At 35.5% G+C, this 24,929-nt stretch overlaps 4 protein-coding genes across 4 annotated transcripts in view; 3 read left to right on the top strand and 1 right to left on the bottom strand.

The window, feature by feature from the left end:
- LOC134664704 (muscle-specific protein 20) overlaps window positions 1–24,929 on the bottom strand; it is a 141,159-nt gene that overhangs the window by 45,643 nt on the left and 70,587 nt on the right. The gene's annotated exons all lie outside the window — the stretch shown is intronic.
- On the top strand, window positions 2,982–4,762 carry LOC134679374 (sodium-independent sulfate anion transporter-like). Its single transcript, XM_063538497.1, has one exon. It carries the CDS (start codon window positions 2,993–2,995, stop codon window positions 4,760–4,762), a length of 1,770 nt encoding a protein of 589 aa, XP_063394567.1. The 5' UTR covers window positions 2,982–2,992.
- LOC134678562 (sodium-independent sulfate anion transporter-like) lies at window positions 9,946–11,715 on the top strand. Its single transcript, XM_063537560.1, has one exon. The coding sequence runs from the start codon at window positions 9,946–9,948 to the stop codon at window positions 11,713–11,715; it is 1,770 nt and encodes a 589-aa protein (XP_063393630.1).
- On the top strand, window positions 14,783–22,941 carry LOC134677674 (sodium-independent sulfate anion transporter-like). Its single transcript, XM_063536444.1, has 2 exons — window positions 14,783–16,513; window positions 22,873–22,941. The coding sequence occupies exons 1-2, from the start codon at window positions 14,783–14,785 to the stop codon at window positions 22,939–22,941; spliced, it is 1,800 nt and encodes a 599-aa protein (XP_063392514.1).

The following is a 24,929-nucleotide window of genomic DNA, read 5'->3' as shown; positions in this document are numbered from 1 at the left end:
GTTAATAATTCTACAACATTTATGTTAAGAATTAAATGCAAGCTGTTTAATAATAAAAAACTTTAATATCCTAGTTTAATCGAGTCCTGCTATGAATAATTCTGGTTACAAGTTTGGTTCAAAGTATAACAATAACGAAGCTAGCTTGATTGAATTAAGTGAATCGGTTCGCTTTACACAAATATTTGCCGCACTCTCATTTGTAAGATGTCTGGCTGCCGCTGCCTTAGACGAATTAATAACGAGATAAAGAAACTCGTTCGGTTAATTCATTACCTAATTAAGTTCATTATGGTTGCCTCGGAGTTGATTTCTTAACACTTTTAAACAAAAACTTTTGTCATTTAGAGCATCACGTCACGTCACCTAAATTATTATTACTAATGTTTTCGTCAGTCAAAATTAAACTATTACCTACAATTGTGAAAATAAAATTTCCATATAGGACGAAAACTGGAAAATGAAAGTAAATTCTAAGCTTTTCCTAAGTGCACTTAAAAAAACTTGGTTGATTTGGTTCACACACCTTATGTTCGTCAAATGAACGTAAAAAAATGTATGTTTAAGATATTCAAATTACTTATGTCCTATCCATTCAATTATAATGTATTACAAAATTCCACATTTATGGTCACGACCCTATATAATGATAATCCTGGATATTTTAGTGCTATTTTTTGACAGAATAAAAACATGACTAGAAATACTGTCATGATACGTACACTGCCAGAGTAGTCGCTTGGAAGAGTACGTCACTGAACAGGGTTTGACGGTGGTAGAAGGAATATAAGGAAGATGGAACTAAAAAGACAGTACAGTAGTTCAGCGGTAAGTGGACTCTTTATTTTTAGCAACAAAAAGAAAGTCAATATGTGCCGTTTGCAGACATAGGTGATCTATGTAGAAAAGCAACTAAGTTATAAATAAGGTATGTAATTTAATAGTACATTACTACAGAGGCCGGGACAAAAGGGGTTGCCGGCCGAAGACATATAGACGGCCGAGCGAAGCGAGTCCGGATAGGTCTGAGCGCGGGCAACCCCATTTCCCGCCGAGGTATGTATAGTGCTTTTCTCAAACATGCAATGAAATAAATAAAATAAAAAATCCACGAAACCCAAGTTTTATTTATAGAAAAAACAAAAAGTAAACTACACCTAAAATATAACTAACACGTACCTATATCTTTATCACGCGTATGTTTTACACGAGTCGTGTATTTTTACTACCCGTATATTTTCATGTATCTTTGATTTTTTCGCCTTGTATCCGTCTGACTGTCGTTTTCGTCACATAAGTTTACGTAGTCTTTCATGTTGATATCATGTTTCACATACATCGTTGCTTTATGCATGGAGAAAATAAGTATAATTTCCACAGTGTTCACGATTTTGTAGTTACATTCATTTCTTTAAAATATGCCACAAAACTGTTTCTAATAAACTGTAAGCCATTTTTCTTAGATTCTAAAATAATAAAATTGCCATAAGCAACCATATAGATACTTCGTCTTTGACTTGGCGGCAGAGACAGCAAGTTATTTAAAATCAATTCTGGTTACGCTGCCAATTCCAACTCCTACGATTACAATTAAAATTAATTTCATTATTTTGTCGGGACTCATATTAAAGTAAAAACAATCAACAACGCACCATAAATCCAATAAAACAGAAATACAGAATGAAAATTTTTCAACTTTGCCTCCATAACAATTTAAAAAAATAACTACGCGTGTTTGAGTAGACCTTTTTACCGCTAACGTTTAGATGAAATATTTTAAATGTATTTATTTGTGTAGTTAAATGTATAATTTAAAATTACAGAATTTGGTTAATAATGTATTATTTATTAAGTTCATGTTGATTTTATACAAATAAAACTGCAAATTGTAGCAAACATTGTTTTTGTTTTTTTTTTATAGGCGTAGTGGTAGAGTGTCATTACGAACCATAAAGCAAATACTGCCTCTGGTTTTTTTTAATGGCTGAATGCCACGATGCTGTGTCACAAATATCTGTGAAATGGAAATTAAAAAAGAGGACTTTGCCGGCCTAGACCTGCAAGATTTGTATGAAATTCCATTAAATACCTCTTGTCCTAGCCGAACCTGAAACGTCATACTTCGCAGCCTATTATAAGGAACATAACATCAATATTTCATTGCATGTTTGAGAAAAGTGATTTATTACGAGATTAATACGGTTTATAAAGCATACATACGTAATATATGTGATAATAAAATATTTTAATTATTTTTACAGTACATATGGTCTTATTTTCCCGCACTAGTGCGTAAAATAGCACTTTTCGTGCGGATGTCAAAAGTTTAAAGGGCCATATGCAAAACGTTGTACGATGCACGTGCGAATAGGTAATTCGCAACTCGTATCGATTTAAAACACTCCCTTCGGTAGTGTTTTAATTTATCGCCACTCGTTTTGAATTTCGTCTTTTCCGCAATTGTATCGTAAATAACTATTTTAAGATATTATTATTTATACTGTCGTAGGAAGAAGAAGAATAAGATTAATATTATCCACAAGCGGCCCACCATACAAGGAAAACTGGCAATCGAATTTGAATCAACAGTATTAGAAAATAGAGTTGAATTTGTTTTGTTTTAAAATCGAACGAAACGAAATAAAATAAACTCTATTCCAATTCATTAAGATTTAAATTTCATTGGAGGTAATTTGTACTAGTATTAGGACATTGAACCCCAAGAGGTTAAAGATGAAGTCCATTCAAGTCTATTTCACACCGTTTTACCTACTTGTAGTCCTTAAATCATATGACAAAATTAAATTACAAGGAAGGAAAATCCCACACTCATATTTATAGATTGCGTTCTATAAATAAATTTGGGATTTTCTTGTCATTTTTCAAGTGTATATTGGCTATCGTGAGATAAGGATAAGCGTCGGTGCATGGGTGTTAGGTTTTTGCATTATATAGTACACCTGGCAATCTGCTCCAGATCACATTGCTTAAAATGACTATTTTACCAGTTAATCATAGCGAAAATACAAATGGCGTACGAAAACGAATAAGGTGCAAGAAGAATTTGTGCAGTGCTAAAACTGTGAAGAAGCGATTTCCAATAGTAGAATGGCTACCGAAATGCAATACAACAAAGATCACTCCGGACATAATCGCTGGGATTACGGTAGCACTTACAGCTATCCCTCAAGGCATTGCTTATGCCGTTATAGCTGGTTTAACCCCTGAATATGGGCTATATGCGAGCCTGACAAGTGGAATCGTGTACCTTATATTTGGAAGCTGCATGAACGTAACTGTTGGACCAACTGCTATTATGGCAGCAATGGTTGCCAAATACGTATACAACTATTCTGGTGATTTTGCGGTTTTAGCGGCCTTTATAGCTGGGGTAGTAGAACTGACTATTGGTATACTGCACCTCGGATTCTTAATAGAATTCATTTCGATGCCAGTTATAAGCGGATTCACAACTGCAGCAGCTCTTCAGATAGCTTCAGCACAATTAAAAGCTTTATTTGGCCTCGATGGACTTTCTGGTGATAACTTCGGAGATTCAGTGTATAACTTTATATTAAATATCAGAACTGTGAAACTATGGAACCCCGTACTCGGCTTCTTGTCTATTGGCGTTCTTGTTCTTCTGAAAAGATTTGGTGAAGGATGTGGTCGCAACGATGCTACTGTGAAACAACTAAAATGGTTAATTTCTCTAAGCCGTAACGCTATAGTTGTGGTCGTCGGAATGATAATAGCTTACACTCTAAAAGTCGTTACTGACACCGAACCGTTCATTTTGATTGGTGAAATTGGAAAAGGCATTCCTAAAGTTACACTTCCGCCGTTTACTACTACAGTTGCAAATGAAACTTACTCATTTGTAGACATGTTACAAGTATATGGACCCCAATCAATCATTATCCCTTTGGTTGCTATTATAGAAACAGTAGCAATATCTAAGGCATTTGCAGGAGGGAAACCTGTTGACGCTACACAAGAAATGATAGCTGTTGGACTTTGTAACATTATTGGATCATTAGTAGGAAGTATGCCAATAACCGGGTCATTTACACGAACGGCATTGAACCATGCTTCTGGCGTACAAACCCCTGCAGGAGGCATTGTTACATGTCTTATCATCCTTCTTGCACTCAGTTTGCTAACGTCGACATTTTACTTTATACCCAAAGCTTCTTTGGCCGCTTTAATTATGACTGCCATGTTCTCGATGATTGATTTCGCAATATTCGGCAGACTGTGGAGGAATAATAACCTAGAATTGTTTTTTTTACTTGTCACAATGGTAGTTGCGATGTTTTTTGGATTGGAATATGGTATACTTGTTGGTATTATTGTAGAAGCAGCCACTTTGCTTTACTTAACAGCGAGACCAAAAATTGATATAAACACAGTCAGTACTGACAAAGGACAGATTGTTAGAATACCCTTGAATGGTAGACTGTCATATTGCGCTGCTGAACATGTTCGACGGAAAGTTCAAAAAGCTGCACAGAGTTATAACGCTTCCAATAACATTATAGTCGTAGACGGAAGTAACTTGAGGAAAATGGACTCAACCGTAGCTTCAAATCTGATGACAATTGCTCAAGACTTAGACATAACGTCACGAAAAATTGTTTTTTTGAATTTTTCAAATGAAATAGTAAAACTGTGTCTTGATTTAAATCAAAATCATATTCATAAATTTATATTATCATCCAATGTTGAGACTGTATACCACGATGTATGCCATAATTCTTAGTTAAGTGTCAACGACCTCAATTGTAAACATTGTTTTCATAATTAAACTTATATATGTACATAGGTATCTTTAATTTCTTGTATATTTTCATGTTGATAGATCCCTTCTATTTGGATAAAAATGTTCGAAGTTTCTTATTTTCTAGAATAAACGAGATATATGTTTGAAAAATGATGGTTGACTAAAGGGTCCCACCAGGTCCCACCCATTACCGGTCCGCTTGCAGTCTATGGCAGTAAATGTGGTAATTAAGCTTTAAGTAATTGTACGAAAAATAAGTTAATAATGCAAAGAAAATCATAAACTGTTTAGGGTTGTGAGAAAATGGTAAGGTAGAGCTTTAACGCCAAGAAAATTCACGAGAGTTTTAAAGCATTTTCGTAACATTATCCTCTGGGTTTCAGACGCTGGTTAAGGAAATACGTTCATTAAATGGAAGAAAAGTACGCAATTTAGAAGGTTAAAGACGTTTGAGATCATACTGACAATTGGTTAAACGTTAGGAGATTAAATGTTTAATATGAGTGGAATCACATATGTCAGCATAGAGCCGTATTTTATATATGAAGAAATTGCTCGTTAGTATGAAGATGCGTACGCATGCTTTCAGCTTTCCGATGCGTAACCTAACGAACAATATCTCATATATAAATATTTATATTGTGGTAAGAAGAAGAAGATTAATATTGTCGATAAAGTCCATTTAAGATGAAACGGGAGCTGAGCTAAAAGTCAATTTTGAGATTTCAAGCTGAATATACCCGTCGCTCTGACGGGGCGTAACCGCGCCGTGAGAGACTGTATTTGTGTGTGTAATGCACGCACACAGACGCGTGCGGTGCGCCCGTACTCGCGCTGGCACCTCACTGATTGCAATTTGCATTGTCACTTTTTGTTACTGCTACTACTAAGTAGGGTAATTCGCCAGTAACTGGCCACTTTTAATAACTGGCCATGCCTATAAGGTTTCAATAACTTCAATAACTGGCCACCTTATACTAAAATTAATTCTATTTATAGGTGAATATAATTCATTTTTGGTTTGGGGTGGCCACTGACGAATTACCCTATTGCGATTGAACTTTTTTACTTACCCGGCTTACGTTTACGGAACTCGATATCGAATAGGGTAATTCGCCAGTAACTGGCCGCCCTAAACAAAAAATGAATTCTATTCACCTCTATACAGAATTCATTTTAGTAGGTATAAGGTTTCAATAACTGGCCATCTTATACTAAAATGAATTCTATTTATAGGTGAATAGAATTCATTTTTGGTTTGGCATGGCCAGTTACTAATAGTGGCCTGTTACTGGCGAATTACCCTATTTATGTACTTAGTGGTTAATACTAGTATCAAGTAAGTATTTTTTTTTTCAATAATGCTCAGAAACGAAGTATAGACATGACACATATAAATATTAACGTCTTTGTAAGGCAGGATTGGACATTCTATAGAGTAAGAGTAAGTGTATGAAACAATCAATTCAGCTAGGAATAAAATTTGCAATCTAGATCTCGCAATTTCGAGATCTCGCTAGATCTCGCACGTATTTTCGAAATTTAACCTAGTTGGCAGAAAATCTCGATATATGCAATCTCGGTCGAGATCTCGATTAATATTTTCGAGATCTCGAACAAGACTGAAAGTGAAATACTTTGTTTTAAGTAATATATGACCTTAGATTCATGTTGTTCAGGCAGTGCTATTATGTGTCTGGCTTTAGCTCTATTATTGTTACGCAGTTTCTAAGTAAAGGTAAATAGTGGTTTAACATCGATAGCATTTCATAGAAGTAAAGTAAAAATTAAAATTGATTTTATGTTAAATGTCAATTTAATTTGTTGTTGTTATTTTCAAAATATAACATGAGGTACCTTAAATAAGTAGTATGTCGGCGGCATATCGTAAAATCGTAATCGTGATCGTATCATGAAACGCCACCATTTCCTGATCTAATATTAACCCAGGCATATCACGATCTTCCTTATGAAAGAGACGGCAGATCCATCAGAGCAATGCATTCTTTGATATTCCTAGCTTCATAGCGGGCGCATTGTAAAATAATTGATCAAGAAATCATATATTTTCAATGATTTTTTAAATGACTACAGTTATGACTACGGTTATTAGAAACCAATTATAGTATGTTTAATATTCTTTCTAATGGTATGCATCACCAATTGATCAGTTAAATAGAACCCGAGAAATAATGATCGGTCGCCCGCCATTTACGTGACGGAACAAAATTCATCATTACTTTGTTATATAATATCATACAGCAATAAAACTTATGTTTTTGGAAAGCTAATGAAATTTTTCGTATATTTTATAATAACATTAATTGCGGTAAAGTTATAATTTATTGAGTTAGACGCATGTTTTCTCAGTACTTATGCCATCCATGCACGGTAAAAAATCATATATTTTAAATATTTTGTAAATGACTACAGTTATGACTACGGTTATTATAAAACAATAATTGCACGTTTAATACTCTTTCAAACGACATCTCACACGAACCGATCGGTCCCACAGGATTAAAGACGTGAACAAATATCAATGCTGGTCGGCCGCCCACTTTTTCCTTCCTTTTTTTGGACACGTTCCCCCTCCCCCCCCCCCCATAAAATAAAAACCGGTCTATTCATATTCTGGAGACCACGAGGAACACGTCCATACCAGTTTTAGGTATTTAGAAGAGATGTCGACGAAAATCGTGAAGGAGACGACTTTTGTTTAATTTGCCTATATAGGAATATCAGAATATCACACCTTGAGGTTTGCACAAAATGGCTGGTGTTCGCTAGGCAGATCATGAAATGTCGGCGTTTCATTATATTCCTAGGAATATCTCGATACGCCCGATTTTACGATGTCTATATGTATGGAATTCTTAGAGATTTTTGATTAAAATAACACATTTTTAGTTACTTTGTCAAATTCGATCTCGTCGAGATATTAATCTCGATCCCGAAAATCTGACTGTCGAGATCTCGAAACACCCAATCTGGATTCGGATTTTTCGTGCGAGATCTCGAATCGCCAATCTTGGTGCGAGATTGCATTCCCTAGCTAGGACCTTAAATTGCTCGACAATTACGGAGCGTGACTGTACCTAAAAATTTTGTAAACCCATGCAATAAAATATTTTTGATTTTGATTTCTAATTTGAAATATTAGAATCAAAAAGTTCAAAATAGATTGTACCTATGTAACTACAAAAATGTGTTCCCTCTCAACGCAAAACCCCTTGTGTCTTAGGAGGATCTAGATATTTTCACACAAGACGGTTTATCGATAACTTCTTACATCACTAGATTATCGACATTAAATGTCGACTATTGCCCATCACTTTTCTGGCTGTGTACGTATTTAGAAACTTGACTCCGCCCCTAAAATTAGTGCGATAGGGACAACTGCAGCTGAGGCGAAAAATCCTGCGTAAAAATGACAAAAATCAAGGTTTCGTAGTCCTCTTTTTCCTCCTCCAAAACTTAACCAATCGTAACCAAATTTGGAAATCTAAATGATTATGAAATTATCTGTGTCGGACCGTTTTGCTTTTTTGGCTAATTGATATCAGTTTTGAATACCACGCCTCTCATTGCGGCATAGTCAATTAGGCCATTTTGGCCATTTTTGAAGGGCTCTAGCGCCTTAAAAAACAAAAATATCACAAAAAGCAAAACAGTCCGACACAGATACTGACAATATTAATCTGTGTTGAAAAAATCATTGCTCTAGCTTCAAAAACCACGGAAGAAAACGAGGACTACGTTTGTATGGAGGAATGACCACTCCTGTTGGCTCTTAAGGCTATTTCCAACGTTGTAGTCCAGAAATCACATGACAAAATGAAATCACATGGAAGGAAAATCCCACACTCATTTATAGATTATTGGCGATAGCCAAGCGACGCTTATTGTTATCTCATTGTCATTATATATTTTTATTTAATTTACCTTGTGACTATAAAACACTGTGATTATGGGACTTAAAAAAAACACTAACACGCAGTTTTAAGTAAGTAATAAAATGTTATTAAAAAAAGAATAATTATTTAGATTTAAATATATGGATATTTAAATCTAAATAATTATTCTTTTTAAAAATTTATTACCGACATACACGTTATTATCTAGTTTTCTTCTTTCAATGTTGTAAAATTACGCAAAGTTATGATACTTTTGGAGGACCGATGTTGTGTAGTGACATGATTCATTAATAACATTTTATTACTTACTTAAAACTGCGTGTCAGTGTTTTTTTTATGCCGATATGGATGGCCATATCCATGGTCCATTAAAATAATCTGTGTTTATTTAAGTGAAGAAAAAACATATAACAGATACAATATCAAAACTAAAGTTAAAACTAGAAATAAAGTAATTGTTTTGTTATGATATAATAATATTAAAGGAAGAAAAAAAAACTAGACCTTATGTTATGATTTACCGACTTACGGATCGTTGATAGCTGCTCATGCTACAACTAAAAGTAATGAAGCTATTACCGTCCAATTAAAATTTAATGTTTAAAGGGGCCCACTGATTTACAGTCCGCCGGACGGTATCAGCCTGTCAGTTTAGAACAACATTTTGACAGTTCCGAACAACTGACAGGCCGATACTGTCTAGCGGACTGTTAATCAGTGGGCCCCTTTATAGTTGTAAATTACTTTTTTTAAATAAATTGTTATACAAAATCAAGAATATACAATAGAAAGAACACATTTAGTAATAAAGGTAAAGTACAGGAGTCGATTGTTAAAATAAATGTCTTAAACAGAAAAATCACGTACCTACCTACTTACGAAGGTACAAACGCTAGTATGACAAAGGCTTGCGTACACGCCTCCCGCGGCTTGATTTGTGTATTTTTTTTTCGGACTATCACTCAAACTAACGTAAAAGTAGGTACCCGATACTCAAGGAACAAACGCTTGTGGAAGTTTACCTACCTCTGAAGTAGTTCAGGCATCGAAAACATATATAATTAGTTCAATAGGTCGGCAACACCTGCAGATTTTTGGTGGGGCGTAAGCGACGTTTATCGTTATCTCATTATTATGAGATAGCCGAATATCACTTAAGCGTCGGTGCATGGGTATATAGTACATTTTGTGGTTTTGCAATATATTAGTACATTTGGTAATCTGCTCCTGATCACATTGCTTAAAATGACTACTTTACCAGTTAATCATAGCGAAAATACAAATGGCGTACGAAAACGAACAAAGTGCAAGAAGAATTTGTGCAGTGCTGAAACTGTGAAGAAGCGACTTCCAATAGTAGAATGGCTGCCGAAATACAATACAACAAAGATCACTCCGGACATAATCGCTGGGATTACGGTAGCACTTACAGCTATCCCTCAAGGCATTGCTTATGCCGTTATAGCTGGTTTAACCCCTGAATATGGGCTATATGCGAGCCTGACAAGTGGAATCGTGTACCTTATATTTGGAAGCTGTATGAACGTAACTATTGGACCAACTGCTATTATGGCAGCAATGGTTTCCAGATACGTATACAACTATTCTGGTGATTTTGCGGTTTTAGCGGCCTTTATAGCTGGGGTAGTAGAACTGACTATTGGTATACTGCACCTCGGATTCTTAATAGAATTCATTTCGATGCCAGTTATAAGCGGATTCACAACTGCAGCAGCTCTTCAGATAGCTTCAGCACAATTAAAAGCTTTATTTGGCCTCGATGGACTTTCTGGTGATAACTTCGGAGATTCAGTGTATAACTTTATATTAAATATCAGAACTGTGAAACTATGGAACCCCGTACTCGGCTTCTTGTCTATTGGCGTTCTTGTTCTTCTGAAAAGATTTGGTGAAGGATGTGGTCGCAACGATGCCACTGTGAAACAACTAAAATGGTTAATTTCTCTAAGCCGTAACGCTATAGTTGTGGTCGTCGGAATGATAATAGCTTACACTCTAAAAGTCGTTACTGACACCGAACCGTTAATTTTGATTGGTGAAATTGGAAAAGGCATTCCTAAAGTTACACTTCCGCCGTTTACTACTACAGTTGCAAATGAAACTTACTCATTTGTAGACATGTTACAAGTATATGGACCCCAATCAATCATTATCCCTTTGGTTGCTATTATAGAAACAGTAGCAATATCTAAGGCATTTGCAGGAGGGAAACCTGTTGACGCTACACAAGAAATGATAGCTGTTGGACTTTGTAACATTATTGGATCATTAGTAGGAAGTATGCCAATAACCGGGTCATTCACACGAACGGCATTGAACCATGCTTCTGGCGTACAAACCCCTGCAGGAGGCATTGTTACATGTCTAATCATCCTTCTTGCACTCAGTTTGCTAACGTCGACATTTTACTTTATACCCAAAGCTTCTTTGGCCGCTTTAATTATGACTGCCATGTTCTCGATGATTGATTTCGCAATATTTGGCAGACTGTGGAGGAATAATAACCAAGAATTGTTTTTTTTACTTGTCACAATGGTAGTTGCGATGTTTTTTGGATTGGAATATGGTATACTTGTTGGTATTATTGTAGAAGCAGCCACTTTGCTTTACTTAACAGCGAGACCAAAAATTGATATAAACACAGTCAGTACTGACAAAGGACAGATTGTTAGAATACCCTTGAATGGTAGACTGTCATATTGCGCTGCTGAACATGTTCGACGGAAAGTTCAAAAAGCTGCACAGAGTTATAACGCTTCCAATAACATTATAGTCGTAGACGGAAGTAACTTGAGGAAAATGGACTCAACCGTAGCTTCAAATCTGATGACAGTTGCTCAAGACTTAGACATAACGTCACGAAAAATTGTTTTTTTGAATTTTTCGAATGAAATAGTAAAGCTGTGTCTTGATTTAAATCAAAATCATATTCATAAATTTATATTATCATCCAATGTTGAGACTGTATACCACGATGTATGCCATAATTCTTAGTTAAGTGTCAACGATCTCAATTGTAAACATTGTTTTCATAATTAAACTTATATATGTACATAGGTATCTTTAATTTCTTGTATATTTTCATGTTGATAGATCCCTTCTATTTGGATAAAAATGTTCGAAGTTTCTTATTTTCTAGAATAAACGAGATATATGTTTGAATAATGATGGTTGACTAAAGGGTCCCACCCATTACCGGTCCGCTTGCAGTCTATGGCAGTAAATGTGGTAATTAAGCTATAAGTAATTGTACGAAAAATATGTTAATAATGCAAAGAAAATCATAAACTGTTTAGGGTTGTGAGAAAATGGTAAGGTAGAGCTTTAACGCCAAGAAAATTCACGAGAGTTTTAAAGCATTTTCGTAACATTATCCTCTGGGTTTCAGACGCTGGTTAAGGGAATACGTTCATTAAATGGAAGAAAAGTATGCAATTTAGAAGGTTAAAGACGTTTGAGATCATACTGACAATTGGTTAAACGTTAGAAGATTAAATGTTTAATATGGGTGGAATCACGTACGTCAGCATAGAGCCGCATTTTATATATGAAGAAATTGCTCGTTAGTATGAAGATACGTACGCATGCTTTCAGCTTTCCGATGCGTCCGCATCTTCATACTAACAAGCAATTTCTCATTTATAAATATTAATACTGTGGTAAGAAGAAGAAGAAGATTAATATTGTCGATGAAGTCCATTTAAGGCTATTTCCAACGTTGTACCTACTTGTAGTCCAGAAATCACATGACAAAATGAAATCACATGGAAGGAAAATCCCACACTCATTTATAGATTATTGGCGATAGCCAAGCGACGCTTATTGTTATCTCATTGTCATTATATATTTTTGTTTAATTTACCTTGTGACTATAAAACACTGTGATTATGGAACTTAAAAAAAACACTAACACGCAGTTTTAAGTAAGTAATAAAATGTTATTAAAAAAAGAATAATTATTTAGATTTAAATATATATATATTTAAATCTAAATAATTATTCTTTTTAAAAATTTATTACCGACATACACGTTATTATATATCTAGTTTTCTTCTTTCAATGTTGTAAAATTACGCAAAGTTATGATACTTTTGGAGGACTGATGTTGTGTAGTAACATGATTCATTAATAACATTTTATTACTTACTTAAAACTGCGTGTCAGTGTTTTTTTTATGCCGATATGGATGGCCATATCCATGGTCCATTAAAATAATCTGTGTTTATTTAAGTGAAGAAAAAACATATAACAGATACAATATTAAAACTAAAGTTAAAACTAGAAATAAAGTAATTGGTTTGTTATGATATAATAATATTAAAGGAAGAAAAAAAACGAAATCTTATGTTATGGTTTACCGACTTACGGGTCGTTGATAGCTGCTACAACTAAAAGTAATGAAGCTATTACCGTCCAATTAAAATTTAAAGTTTAAGAACAAAATTTTGACAGTTCCGAACAACTGACGGGCCGATACCGTCCAGCGGACTGTTAATCAGTGGGCCCCTTTATAGTTGTAAATTACTTTTTTTTTAATAAATTGTTACAAAATCAAGAATATACAATAGAAATAACACATTTAGTAATAAAGGTAAAGTACAGGAGTCGATTGTTAAAATAAATGTCTTAAACAGAAAAATCACGTACTTACGAAGGTACAAACGCCAGTATGACAAAAGCTTGCGTACACGCCTCCGGCGGCTTTATTGGCGTATTTTTTTCGGACTACCACTCAAACTAACGTAAAAGTACCCGATACTCAAGGAACAAACGCTTGTAGAAGTTTACCTACCTACCTCTGAAGTAGTTCAGGTATCGAAAACATATATAATTAGTTCAATAGGTCGGCAATACCTGCAGATTTTTAGTGGGGCGTAAGCTTAGAGGATATAACCAATGGAGACGCCATGTCTAAAATTATTTTCGGTACAAAATAGTCTGCCGTTTTTTGCGGGGGAGGGGCACATCAAATGTATAGGTACGTCATGTCAGATAAACGTCAGTCCATACATATGGTTGACATGTGGTTGACCATTGGCCGACTATTTTCGACAGAGGGGAACGCCTGTTAATGGCGGCCTCATTTTTAATTACTCCGAGGGCGTAAGCGACGTTTATCGTTATCTTTTTCATTTATTCATCATTCTTCTTAGGCTAGGTTTTTATAATATGAATATAAAAGTAAAATATAAAAACACTTACAAAACAATAAAAAATACATATAAACACATTATAAAAAAGCTAACCTAGGGTGCCGCCAGCAGCGGGGCAAGGCCCAAGCTACCGGTGGTCAGGGCTGCAGAGAGAGGAACCGGCGGACTATCCGCGCCGTGTCCAAGATCACCGCCTTCTGCATCTGTCCCTTGATCCAACCACCTAGCGAGAGTCTCTCCAGATGTTGGTCGAGACTCTTCGCTATTTAACCGTTCACTGAAACGACTATCGGGACAATGATCGTCGAATCAACATCCCACATGGCGGTTATCTCGTGAGCCAAGTCTAGGTACTTACTGGACTTGTCCTTCTCGGCCTTCACGAGATTCTCATCATGGGGGATGGTATTGTCAACGAGCACGGTCCGACGTTGCGAACGATCTATTATCACAATATCAGGCTTATTGGCTACAATAGTCCTGTCAGTGATGATAGATCGATCCCAATAGAGCGTGACACGACCATTCTCGAGAACAGGCGCAGGTGAGTACTTGTAGTACGGTACATCGCGGTCCACAAGGCCATATAGAAGAGCAAGTTGCTGGTGAATAATCCTGGCTACGAGATTATGTCTGTGCAAGCTCGCCGTTAGCAAGATGAGAACAACCGGAAATGATATGCCTGACTGACTCTCCGGGACGGCGGCATGCCCGACAAATGTCGACCGTACCGTCCTTCAGGATATATTTCCGATAATTTTATTGTTCGTCATCGACGTTTATCGTTATCTCATAATTATGAGATAGCCGAATATCACCGAAGCGTCGGTGCATGGGTATATAGTACATTTTGCCGTTTTGCAATATATAGTACATTTGGTAATCTGCTCCAGATCACATTGCTTAAAATGACTACTTTACCAGTTAATCATAGCGAAAATACAAATGGCGTACGAAAACGAACAAAGTGCAAGAAGAATTTGTGCAGTGCTGAAACTGTGAAGAAGCGACTTCCAATAGTAGAATGGCTGCCGAAATACAATACAACAAAGATCACTCCGGACATAATCGCTGGGATTACGGTAGCACTTACAGCTATCCCTCAAGGCATTGCTTATGCCGTTATAGCTGGTTTAACCCCTGAATATGGGCTATATGCGAGCCTGACAAGTGGAATCGTGTACCTTATATTTGGAAGCTGTATGAACGTAACTATTGGACCAACTGCTATTATGGCAGCAATGGTTTCCAGATACGTACACAACTATTCTGCTGATTTTGCGGTTTTAATGGCCTTTATAGTTGGAGTAGTAGAACTAACTATTGGTATACTGCACCTCGGATTCTTAATAGAATTCATTTCGATGCCAGTTATAAGCGGATTCACAACTGCAGCAGCTCTTCAGATAGCTTCATCACAGTTAAAAGCTTTATTTGGCCTCGATGGACCTTCTGGTGATAACTTCGGACATTCAGTGTATAACTTTATATTAAATATCAGAACTATGAAACTATGGGACCCCATACTCGGCTTCTTGTCTATTGGCGTTCTTGCTCTTCTGAAAAGATTTGGTGAAGGATGTGGTCGCAACGATGCCACTGTGAAACAACTAAAATGGTTAATTTCTCTAAGCCGTAATGCTATAGTTGTCGTCGTCGGAATGATAATAGCTTACATTTTAAAAGTGGTTACTGACACGGAGCCGTTAATTTTAATTGGTGAAATTGGAGAAGGCCTTCCTAAAGTTACACTTCCGCCGTTTACTACTACAGTTGGTAATGAAACTTACTCATTTGTAGACATGTTACAAGTATATGGAATCCAATCAATCATTATCCCTTTGGTTGCTATTCTACAAACAATAGCAATATGTAAGGCATTTTCAGGAGGGAAACCTGTTGACGCTACACAAGAAATAATAGCTGTTGGCCTTTGTAACATTATTGGATCATTTGTAAGAAGTATGCCAATAACGGGGTCATTTACACGAACGGCATTGAACCATGCTTCTGGCGTACAAACCCCTGCAGGAGGCATTGTTACATGTCTTATCATCCTTCTTGCACTCAGTTTGCTAACGTCGACATTTTACTTTATACCCAAAGCTTCTTTGGCCGCTTTAATTATGACTGCCATGTTCTCAATGATTGAATTCGCAATATTTGGCAGACTGTGGAGGAATAATAAACTAGAATTGTTTTTTTTACTTGTCACAATGCTAGTTGGGATGTTTGTTGGATTGGAATATGGTATACTTGTTGGTATTATTGTAGAAGCAGCCACTTTGCTTTACTTAACAGCGAGACCAAAAATTGATATAAACACAGTCAGTACTGACAAAGGACAAATTGTTAGAATACCCTTAAATGGTAGATTGTCATATTGCGCTGCAGAACATGTTCGACGGAAAGTTCAAAAAGCTGCACAGAATTATAACGCTTCCAATAACATTATAGTCGTAGACGGAAGTAACTTGAGGAAAATTGACTCAACCGTAGCTTCAAATCTGATGACAGTTGCTCAAGACTTAGACAAAACGTCTCGAAAAATTGTTTTTTTGAATTTTCCGAATGAAATAGTAAAGCTGTGTCTTGATTTAAATCAAAATCATATTCATAAATTTATAATATCATCCAATGTTGAGACTGTATACCACGATGTATGCCATAATTCTTAGTTAAGTGTTAATGACCTCAATTGTAAACATTGTTTTCATAATTAAACTTATATATGTACATAGGTATCTTTAAGTTCTTGTATATTTCCATGTTGATAGATCCCTTGTATTTGGATAAAAATATTCGAAGTTTTTTTTTATTTTCCAGAATAAACGAGATATATATATGTTTGAAAAATAAAATTAATAATCCCTCGATTATAAGGTGCTAACAAATTAGTCACGGATATTTTTACAGATGATAGTACTCGGTTCTCGGAGTACATTTAAGCATGAAACTTCATTAGTTTTGTTAGGTTTTTTTGGAGAAAACTAGAAAACAAATTTGCTACGTTAAAACACCCTGTTAATAAGATAATTAAATGAGACCTCTTTAGACATTCTAGAACCTCTTTAAACTTGACGTGACGTGACATGACATGACAGACAGTGTTAAACATAGATTTATAATATAAAGAGATACCTTCCAAGCGAGCTGTCAGTGGGACCACTTTTTTTAGTGTACGATTAACAATGAGGCCCACCTTGCTGTAGCCATGTCGATAAAGTCATATCGATAAACTATCGACATTTCTTGCAATTTTAATTTTACTTCAAGGGTTTAACGATACCTAAAATGAACAAAAACGCTTTTATTCTTTATTGTGGTTATCAGATCACAATTTTATATTCACGCCCCAGGAGGGAACCAAGGGAAAGTTCAGATATTTAATTAAAATAAATAAATACTTACTAAAATAGGTGTTCCGCAATAATTGAATTATTTTATTACATTATAATATATTCATTATCCATTAGCATTTTAAATATGTTTATGTTTAACGAAGATATTGAAGCTTCAATTAATCGCTATTTCGTTCGGCTGTGTAGCGTTTATCGATATATAACATGATTAAAATCGACTTTTGACATCCCTAAAAGAGCACACATATACGCTTTTACGCACACATACACAACCTGGGTCTACCTAAACAGGGGACACCTGAATTTGAAGTCCATCTTGTCAACAGTATGGTAGTCCTTTTTTGACAAACGGCATTTTTAAAAGAGCGAGGAGAGAGAAATGATACTAGTTGCTGCGCCGTCAAAGAGAACAGAAAACGTAGGGGCCTTGGTGTTAAACATCTTGACAGGTACATATAGGGGTGATTAAATTTTAAAATTAATTATAATATTTTTATTTTGTTCGGTAAATGAAAACAAAAAAAATATATACAAAGGTTCCTTAATTACAGTTAAAAGTTAATTGTTTTAACGTAATGTATTATCTCTTAAAATATCCGTGACTAATTTGTTAGCACCTTATATAGGCGTCCTAGTACAGTCATGAATATCATGTACAACGTAGCATTAATATCTTATTTCTAGAGCCAAAACAATTACATACTACGAGTATAAGTACGTAGGTATAGTATAATATTTTGACTTTATTGTTATGAGCTTCGTTGTTCAATAAGTTATTACAGGTGACAGTACCGCAGTATATTTTATTATTCCCACTAGTTACCACCAAGTTGTTACCAGTGGTAACTACTGGGATTTTTTCCCACCTTTTACCACTGGTAACTACTAACTATTCGCAGCAGTTACCACTGGTAAAAGGTGGGATTTTGTTTTCCCTGTACGAGTAATTACCACCAAAATATTGTTAGAGTTAAATACTAATAAAAACAGTACCTATCCCTAAATATCTACAGGGTGTTATGTACAATAAAACTTCCCAGTACTTTCCACCAAACCGAGTTAGTGGTAGGTAACGACTGAGAATTATTTTTCCCAGTTGTTACCAGCCATTAAATGTGGGAAAACAGTAGCAGCTAGTGGGAATAATCTGTTTTATAACACTTTTGATAAGATATCAACAGATTAAGATAATGTTTGACATTTTAAGTTGATGTTTCAAGATTAATTAGCGAATTAAACATGTTATCTAAAATCATAATATAAATATCAGCATAGTAATATCTTGTAGGTAGGGGGATTAAATACCTCTAGGTATTTAAAAAATCTTGTAAAACTTTTGCGCTGTAAATTGTCGTAGCAATTTCCGAATTGTTATTAGATCTATACAAATTTTGTCAATGTGTGCGAGGGGGACAATTGTTTGGTTTCCAAAGAAAGGGGTAAATCAGAAAGTTACTTCGAAGAAAAATTTGCCAATTTAAAGCAGCAATAAGAACGCCGGGAAGTTTTCGAAGATTTTTCACTTTCAACGCTAATTGCTACCAAAAGTAAAATAAATCTTTGCTACTTTGCTTTTCTTGAGGCTTGTTTTAGAAGAGCCTTTAGCTAATCAATTAATTAAATTGTTGATGTTGCTGGAGCGGAAACCGTGCCCCCAATTTTTTTAACAAAACACAACGCTGTTCCCAAGTTGCTTTACCTACCTAGTCAGTTTTATGCCGATTTATGGAATAAAAAGGGGGATAGGTGATTGGTTTTGTGATACACATTGTACCATAGTATCACCATAACCAAAGTTTGTAAATAAAAAAGCAAACAAAATATTTTTGGCGCTCCCCATGCTTTACCTTTCTTTTTTGTGCTCATAACATTTTATCATAGGTGTAATAGAAATATCAAACGACAATAAAAAGTTGATGTTTCACGGATACTGTTATTTGTAAAGTTAGTTCTTTATGAATATTACTTGTTATTGATGAATACGTATCATAAAACTGAATTATATCCTATCACGTACGTAATACAAAGTATGTCAAGTATTATATCCCTAAAATAATGTCAAAAAATGTGACGAAATTCCGTTGTTTTTCAGAAATGTTCGAAATTTGTTGTTCGACGTTATTATTAAGCAATTTGCAAAGCAAACCAATGACCTTCACAAAGGTAGGTATAAGATTTTTTTCAATAAAATACTTTATTTTTGTGCTGATCAAGTAGTAACAGTTACCTACTATTGCACTTTAAGAGGTGTTCAAAAGGTTTTCTGCAAAGAAAATATTAACTCAGGACTGCAGGTAGCCCTAAGCAACACAGTTGGAAAAGATCAACATGTTGCCAACACTTCGTGGACGTTCAATTTAAAAGTTCTTGTTCTTTATTTTGTCCTGAACAAACTCAATTAAGTGCCCTTTGACTTTGAAATGTTTAATTTTCCGAATTCACGTATATACTCTCGTGTCTATACGTAAGTACTCTCAATAGCTTTTAGTGTTTTTAGATTGTTTTATTTATTTCTTTTTAGAATCTGTCATGTTTCTGCAACGCGGCTCTGTTGTAAAGTCGCCACTAATCTATAGAATTACGAATTCCAAAACGATAAAAGTACCTACGAACAATGAAATTTACGCAAGTGAATATTGTCTTAGACCAATGCGAGGTCTATCAATTAAACAAGGAACACTGTAATGCGAAAACACGTTTATCATGTAGCATTAAATAGGATCTCTAGCTAAATTTTAATCAACGACGACAAGTAACGGGCAATCAGAGCAAAGTAGCAGTGGGCCTGAATTAGAATTGAATGTAAATGTGCGGGCTTTATCGGGGATTATAGTGTTCGTGTCTGCAAGTGGGAGATAGTTGCGCGGCGAGCCTGGCCATCCGTCCGCGGCCGCTTGCATGATGTTCCTATCACCAGTTTAAAAAGACCCGCCATGCCTCTCACTTAGCAACCGCGCAAGCCTCGATCCTTCTTTCTGTATAAGGCCAATTGTTCCTGGTCACCTTGTATAGCCGTGAGGCACCCGTATCCTACACTCCTCTTTAACAAATTTTACTGCCGACTTAATCCGCCCTTTTCGCAACACACGGGCAACCGAACCCTACATGTCTTGTTCTCCGTTACCGGTTATGAGGTTATTATCCGAAAATAAATGTAGGTTATATGGGGTAGCTTAACTCTATTTAGACAGGGTAAATTAATTTGAGGTAATATGCAAATTGCAAGACCAATAAATAAACATATAACTACTTATTAAGTATATCAATACGATATTAAGTTCAGTCGACGTTTATTTATCATATGAATGTACGAGTAAGCTATCAGTGTTCAGTAATAAATTTAAATTGATTTAATTAATACGCATATTGTTCGGATATAAATTCAAACTATCGTTAAGACTCTGGTAGTTAGCGGAGCGGGCTGTCAATCCGGACAAACCGCGCATTACGCTAAATGGTTCGGGTAACGGGATACAACCCGGATAACGGATGGGGAGGAAATAGTAACGGCAGTAACCTAGTCACATGCGAGAGGATATTCGGCTACTTATGGACAATAAAGCAATGTTACAGACCCGGGAAATGAGGCTTGTTATTTGATGAACATTCGCATTTGTAATTTAGATTTTCGATACACGCTTTTATACAAATCCAACGTTTATTAACATAAGTTTAAACGCGCCCCGTTCCGGTAAAAACATTCATTCGAAAGTCACATTATCGCCGTTTGAGTTCACATTAAATCTTAGAGGCGTCCCATAAATAACGTAAACTTTTATCCCACTCGAAATAAGCACTCAAAAATGCAAAGAGCAGAACGGCATAGAGCACGTTCAGTAAATTTATTTTGTTTCGCACAATTCAAATAACCATAACTCACCGCGGAACCGGCCTAAGCCTATCTAACGATATAATGAAATGCCATTAAGTTTCGAAGTGAGCCTAAGTTTAGGGAAATACGTATTTAGTTTCTTACCTTCGCGATAAAGATGCTACTTTCGATTTATTGATCTTGGTTGTTTTAGATAAGCCCGAGAACTCCATCTCATAACATACAATAATATAGTTAGGTAGACTTTATCTTTAAATAACGATGTTTAAGACATCTTTTATTACTTTTCGTGAATATCTTATCTCTAAAAGAGATATTATTTTGTATGGGTCACTTCAAAACATTTGGAATAAAAAGATAAAGAGACTATGAGCAAAGTTCTATGGCTGTTGTAGCGTTACAACTGTTACAAAAATTATTCAAGTGTGAAGCTAAAAGTACAGTTTGAAGCAGGAACTTAAAGCAACGCCGCCATCTTGGTATTCCTGGCGATTATATAATTAGGCTGTTTGTATTCAACGCGCGCGGTCCGTATGAATGCTACCTATTGTCTGACATTGGACCTTAGAAGCTATATCATTTCCTCGCACCTCTTACTCCCAATACCGTCGCCTAAGGGTTTGAAAAACGACGCGAAAAAACGTGTTATGAAATTTTAAAAGAAAATTCCTTCGGTCTCGTTTTAGATAGCATTCAAAAACCTTAAGGGTGTTTATTAATGAAGATAAACACAAACCAAAATCTCAATTTTATCATTTACTAGTCCGTCATAAACAACCCTTGTTTACCGAGGAGCTGTATTTGTTCTCAGACATCACAATTGCTTTATTTAGAAATGCTTCCATTGAAAAATGTAGCTCGTCGCGGCTTAATAGATATTTATGCTTGGTCGGATGCAATTTCATCGAAGGCTTGCTACAGAAAATACATTTTATAACGTATCGTTAATAAATTTCATCAAACTTAAGCTGTTTATTTCAGACAAAATTATACGCTCCAATCTCTTAATCGATTAATGTACAAGCCGATTTATATTAGCAACTGATAAAAATCCGTATAGAGCAAAGTCATAAAAATCAGTAATGCAAACACTGGACGTCCTGCCTTTTTAAAAAAGGCAATGAAAAACGAGATTCTTAAAAATGCAGTGCAAAGATCGTAGTGAAATCGATCGCAGTATTTGAAATAATTGATGAATCTAAAAATGTCAATCGCGATTATTCTCGAGTATGGGTTTTGAATATAGCGAGGGAATTAGAGAGTCTGGGATGGGTCCGTGTGCCGAATCGTCTAGACGCGGCAGGGCGAACATAAATTTTCATTGTGCGACAAACGGCGGCGTATATTTGATTATTTAAAGAGCTCAAAATAGTGAAGCTGTTTCTGTCATATAGGCATACATGAGAAGTGAAAATATGATAAGCCTTGACTTTTATTGTCTTAATTAGTAATAACATTTGTCAATAAGTACTTAATTAAACTGCTTACATTGCATGGCAAATTTAAAAAATTATGTATGTTTACAATCGTCAATTAGTGTGTATATTTTTTAAATAAAACCTTTAAAACCATAGCCATACTCAACAAATTTAATCACTGAACAGCTCATGTCTACTGGAAGTGTGAAGAAACAAAACCGAAACAACGCAAATTAAAATTCGTGCGAAAAAGAAGCAGTCACAACAAGACCGGGGCAGGTTATGACAAATATGTGAGCTGATGGCGTTAATGAAAATGAACCTTTCTGTAAAAAATGATGCAAATTCCTGGCGTTTGTCGTGTATTCGTGTACGCAAACTGAAAGGTTTTGATCATGGGAAAAATATATATCTGTTATCTGAAATATCTAGTAAAGTATTTAGAACATACTTAATATACGAGCTATTGTAAAAGTTAAAAAGTTTTGCTACCACTTTTTTTTTCAAGTTTGGGGTAGTAAATAATAAACATCATGTCACACTGTTGTTCAAATAAAGATTGGATTTCAATCACGACTACAAGCAGCAATGATGCACGAAAAATCAATGTATATATTTTTTATAATGCAGATGGTGTTCGGTTAAAATATTGATTTACTACCTTCCTCACGAGCATAAATAAACAGTATTAGTACAGTAGCTGCCCATTAGAATGGTACCTTTCAGTATTAAAAGTAACATTTCATCCATTTATTCACCAAAAACCACTTTTGAAACGGATCGAATAACTAAAACTCGAATTGGCTTGTAAGTGCTTTCAAAAATTCGAAATATGTGAGTTGGTCAACAATTTTCTACAACGTGCGCCAACATTACTCACGATTGGCGAAAAAATGGTACATTATTATTTATTATGGAATTTTTCAACTTACTAGATAAATGGTTTAATTAACCGGATGGCGTTGTGACTGATCGCCTTGGATTTGCGAATTTTCAACGCAATTAGAAACACTTGCAAATCTCATACCAATTAGGCAAGCACCCAAATTTCGCGCCCTCGTAATTGTTTTTGAATGCGTACCGTAGTTTGCTGTTGTGGATGATTTATCTGTGATTTTAGCGACAAGTCGTAACATTACAGTTTCGTGTTTTATCGCTACAATTTTATTAGTTTCTTCTAGTGCAAGTAAAATATATGCTCTCACATCGTGGGCATCAATCATTACCAAAATATGTTAGTAATAAGAATTATCTATGTTGACCTAATTTTATAGATTACTTATCTTTGTTTTCGGTTGGCATCGGCGTTAAAATGGCACAGTCTAAAAAAGATAGTAAATGTCTGACTTTGCCTGCGACATCACCTTGCTCACTAAAAATGAACGAATAGGTACCTATATTATTTTTTTCTTTCACTGTCAGTTAAGGAAAGAAAAAGCTGTGAAAACATCGTTTGAATAATTTGTTCTTCGGAGACCGACATCGGACGCACGTTGCGCGCAAGTCTGCAGCCGTGACAGCTAATTAGAGCCTTCATTGTTAAACGAATCTGGCCGCAGTTTTCCATTCTTAGGTTCAAATAAACCCCAGATGTTTCCGATTTAGAGTCTAAAATTCTTCAGCCAAGACACTCGCAGATTCATTAATTCCTTTCTTAAAAATTCGAGTGCTGGAAAAATACAATAATCCAGTGTGAATGGCGGCCATTGTATTGAGTCAGTGTCCAGGAAGGATGTTTTCGGGGTGTTCTTTTTATTGCCGTATTTGTGTTTTATGGGCGTCACAAAGGGAGCGGTGAGGGAATGTGACAGTCCTACACCCTTGTTCAGTCTGTATTTTTTTAATTACTAAAGACTAAGTTAGGTTATGTAAATATGTATTTATATCCGGACCAAAAATCATAATTAATTGCGCCCGTCGAAGTAAATGCACTTTCTCTAGAACAATAATGAATAGATTAAGGAGCAGTGGGTTCAGAAAACGAAGTTTTTAAAAAGCCGTAGCTCTTTATTGGATCACAATACGGATGCCATACATTCAATTCAATAAATAATTACATAACATACCTCATAATTTTATCGACATCTACTTATTCCTAGCACTTTTTAATCGTCAAACCAAATTGCACCCGTCAAACATATGCCCATAACCCTAAATATTACAAAAGCAAATTACCTAGACGGTAAAAAGGGTCCAATTAGTTCTAAAGTAAAACCCTATCTTAATAGCCGTTGTCCAGTCCAGTCAGGGCAGATGCAAACGACTTTGAAATATGGATGATATTAGTAACCATCTAACATGACGGAGGGTGGAAGAATTCAATGAAACGTAGTCAATTTCAATAGGACGCAACACACCAAATAAACAACCTGTTTATTTGGTGTGTTGCGCCCTATTGAAATTGACTACGTTTTCTGGTGATGACGCCCTATTCATGACTAGT

The sequence above is a fragment of the Cydia fagiglandana genome, chromosome 1 (genome assembly GCF_963556715.1).
Source record: "Cydia fagiglandana chromosome 1, ilCydFagi1.1, whole genome shotgun sequence".
Lineage (NCBI taxonomy): Eukaryota > Metazoa > Arthropoda > Insecta > Lepidoptera > Tortricidae > Cydia > Cydia fagiglandana.
The sequence above is the reverse complement of the archived record's forward strand: the minus strand, read 5'-3'. Positions and strand labels throughout refer to the sequence as shown.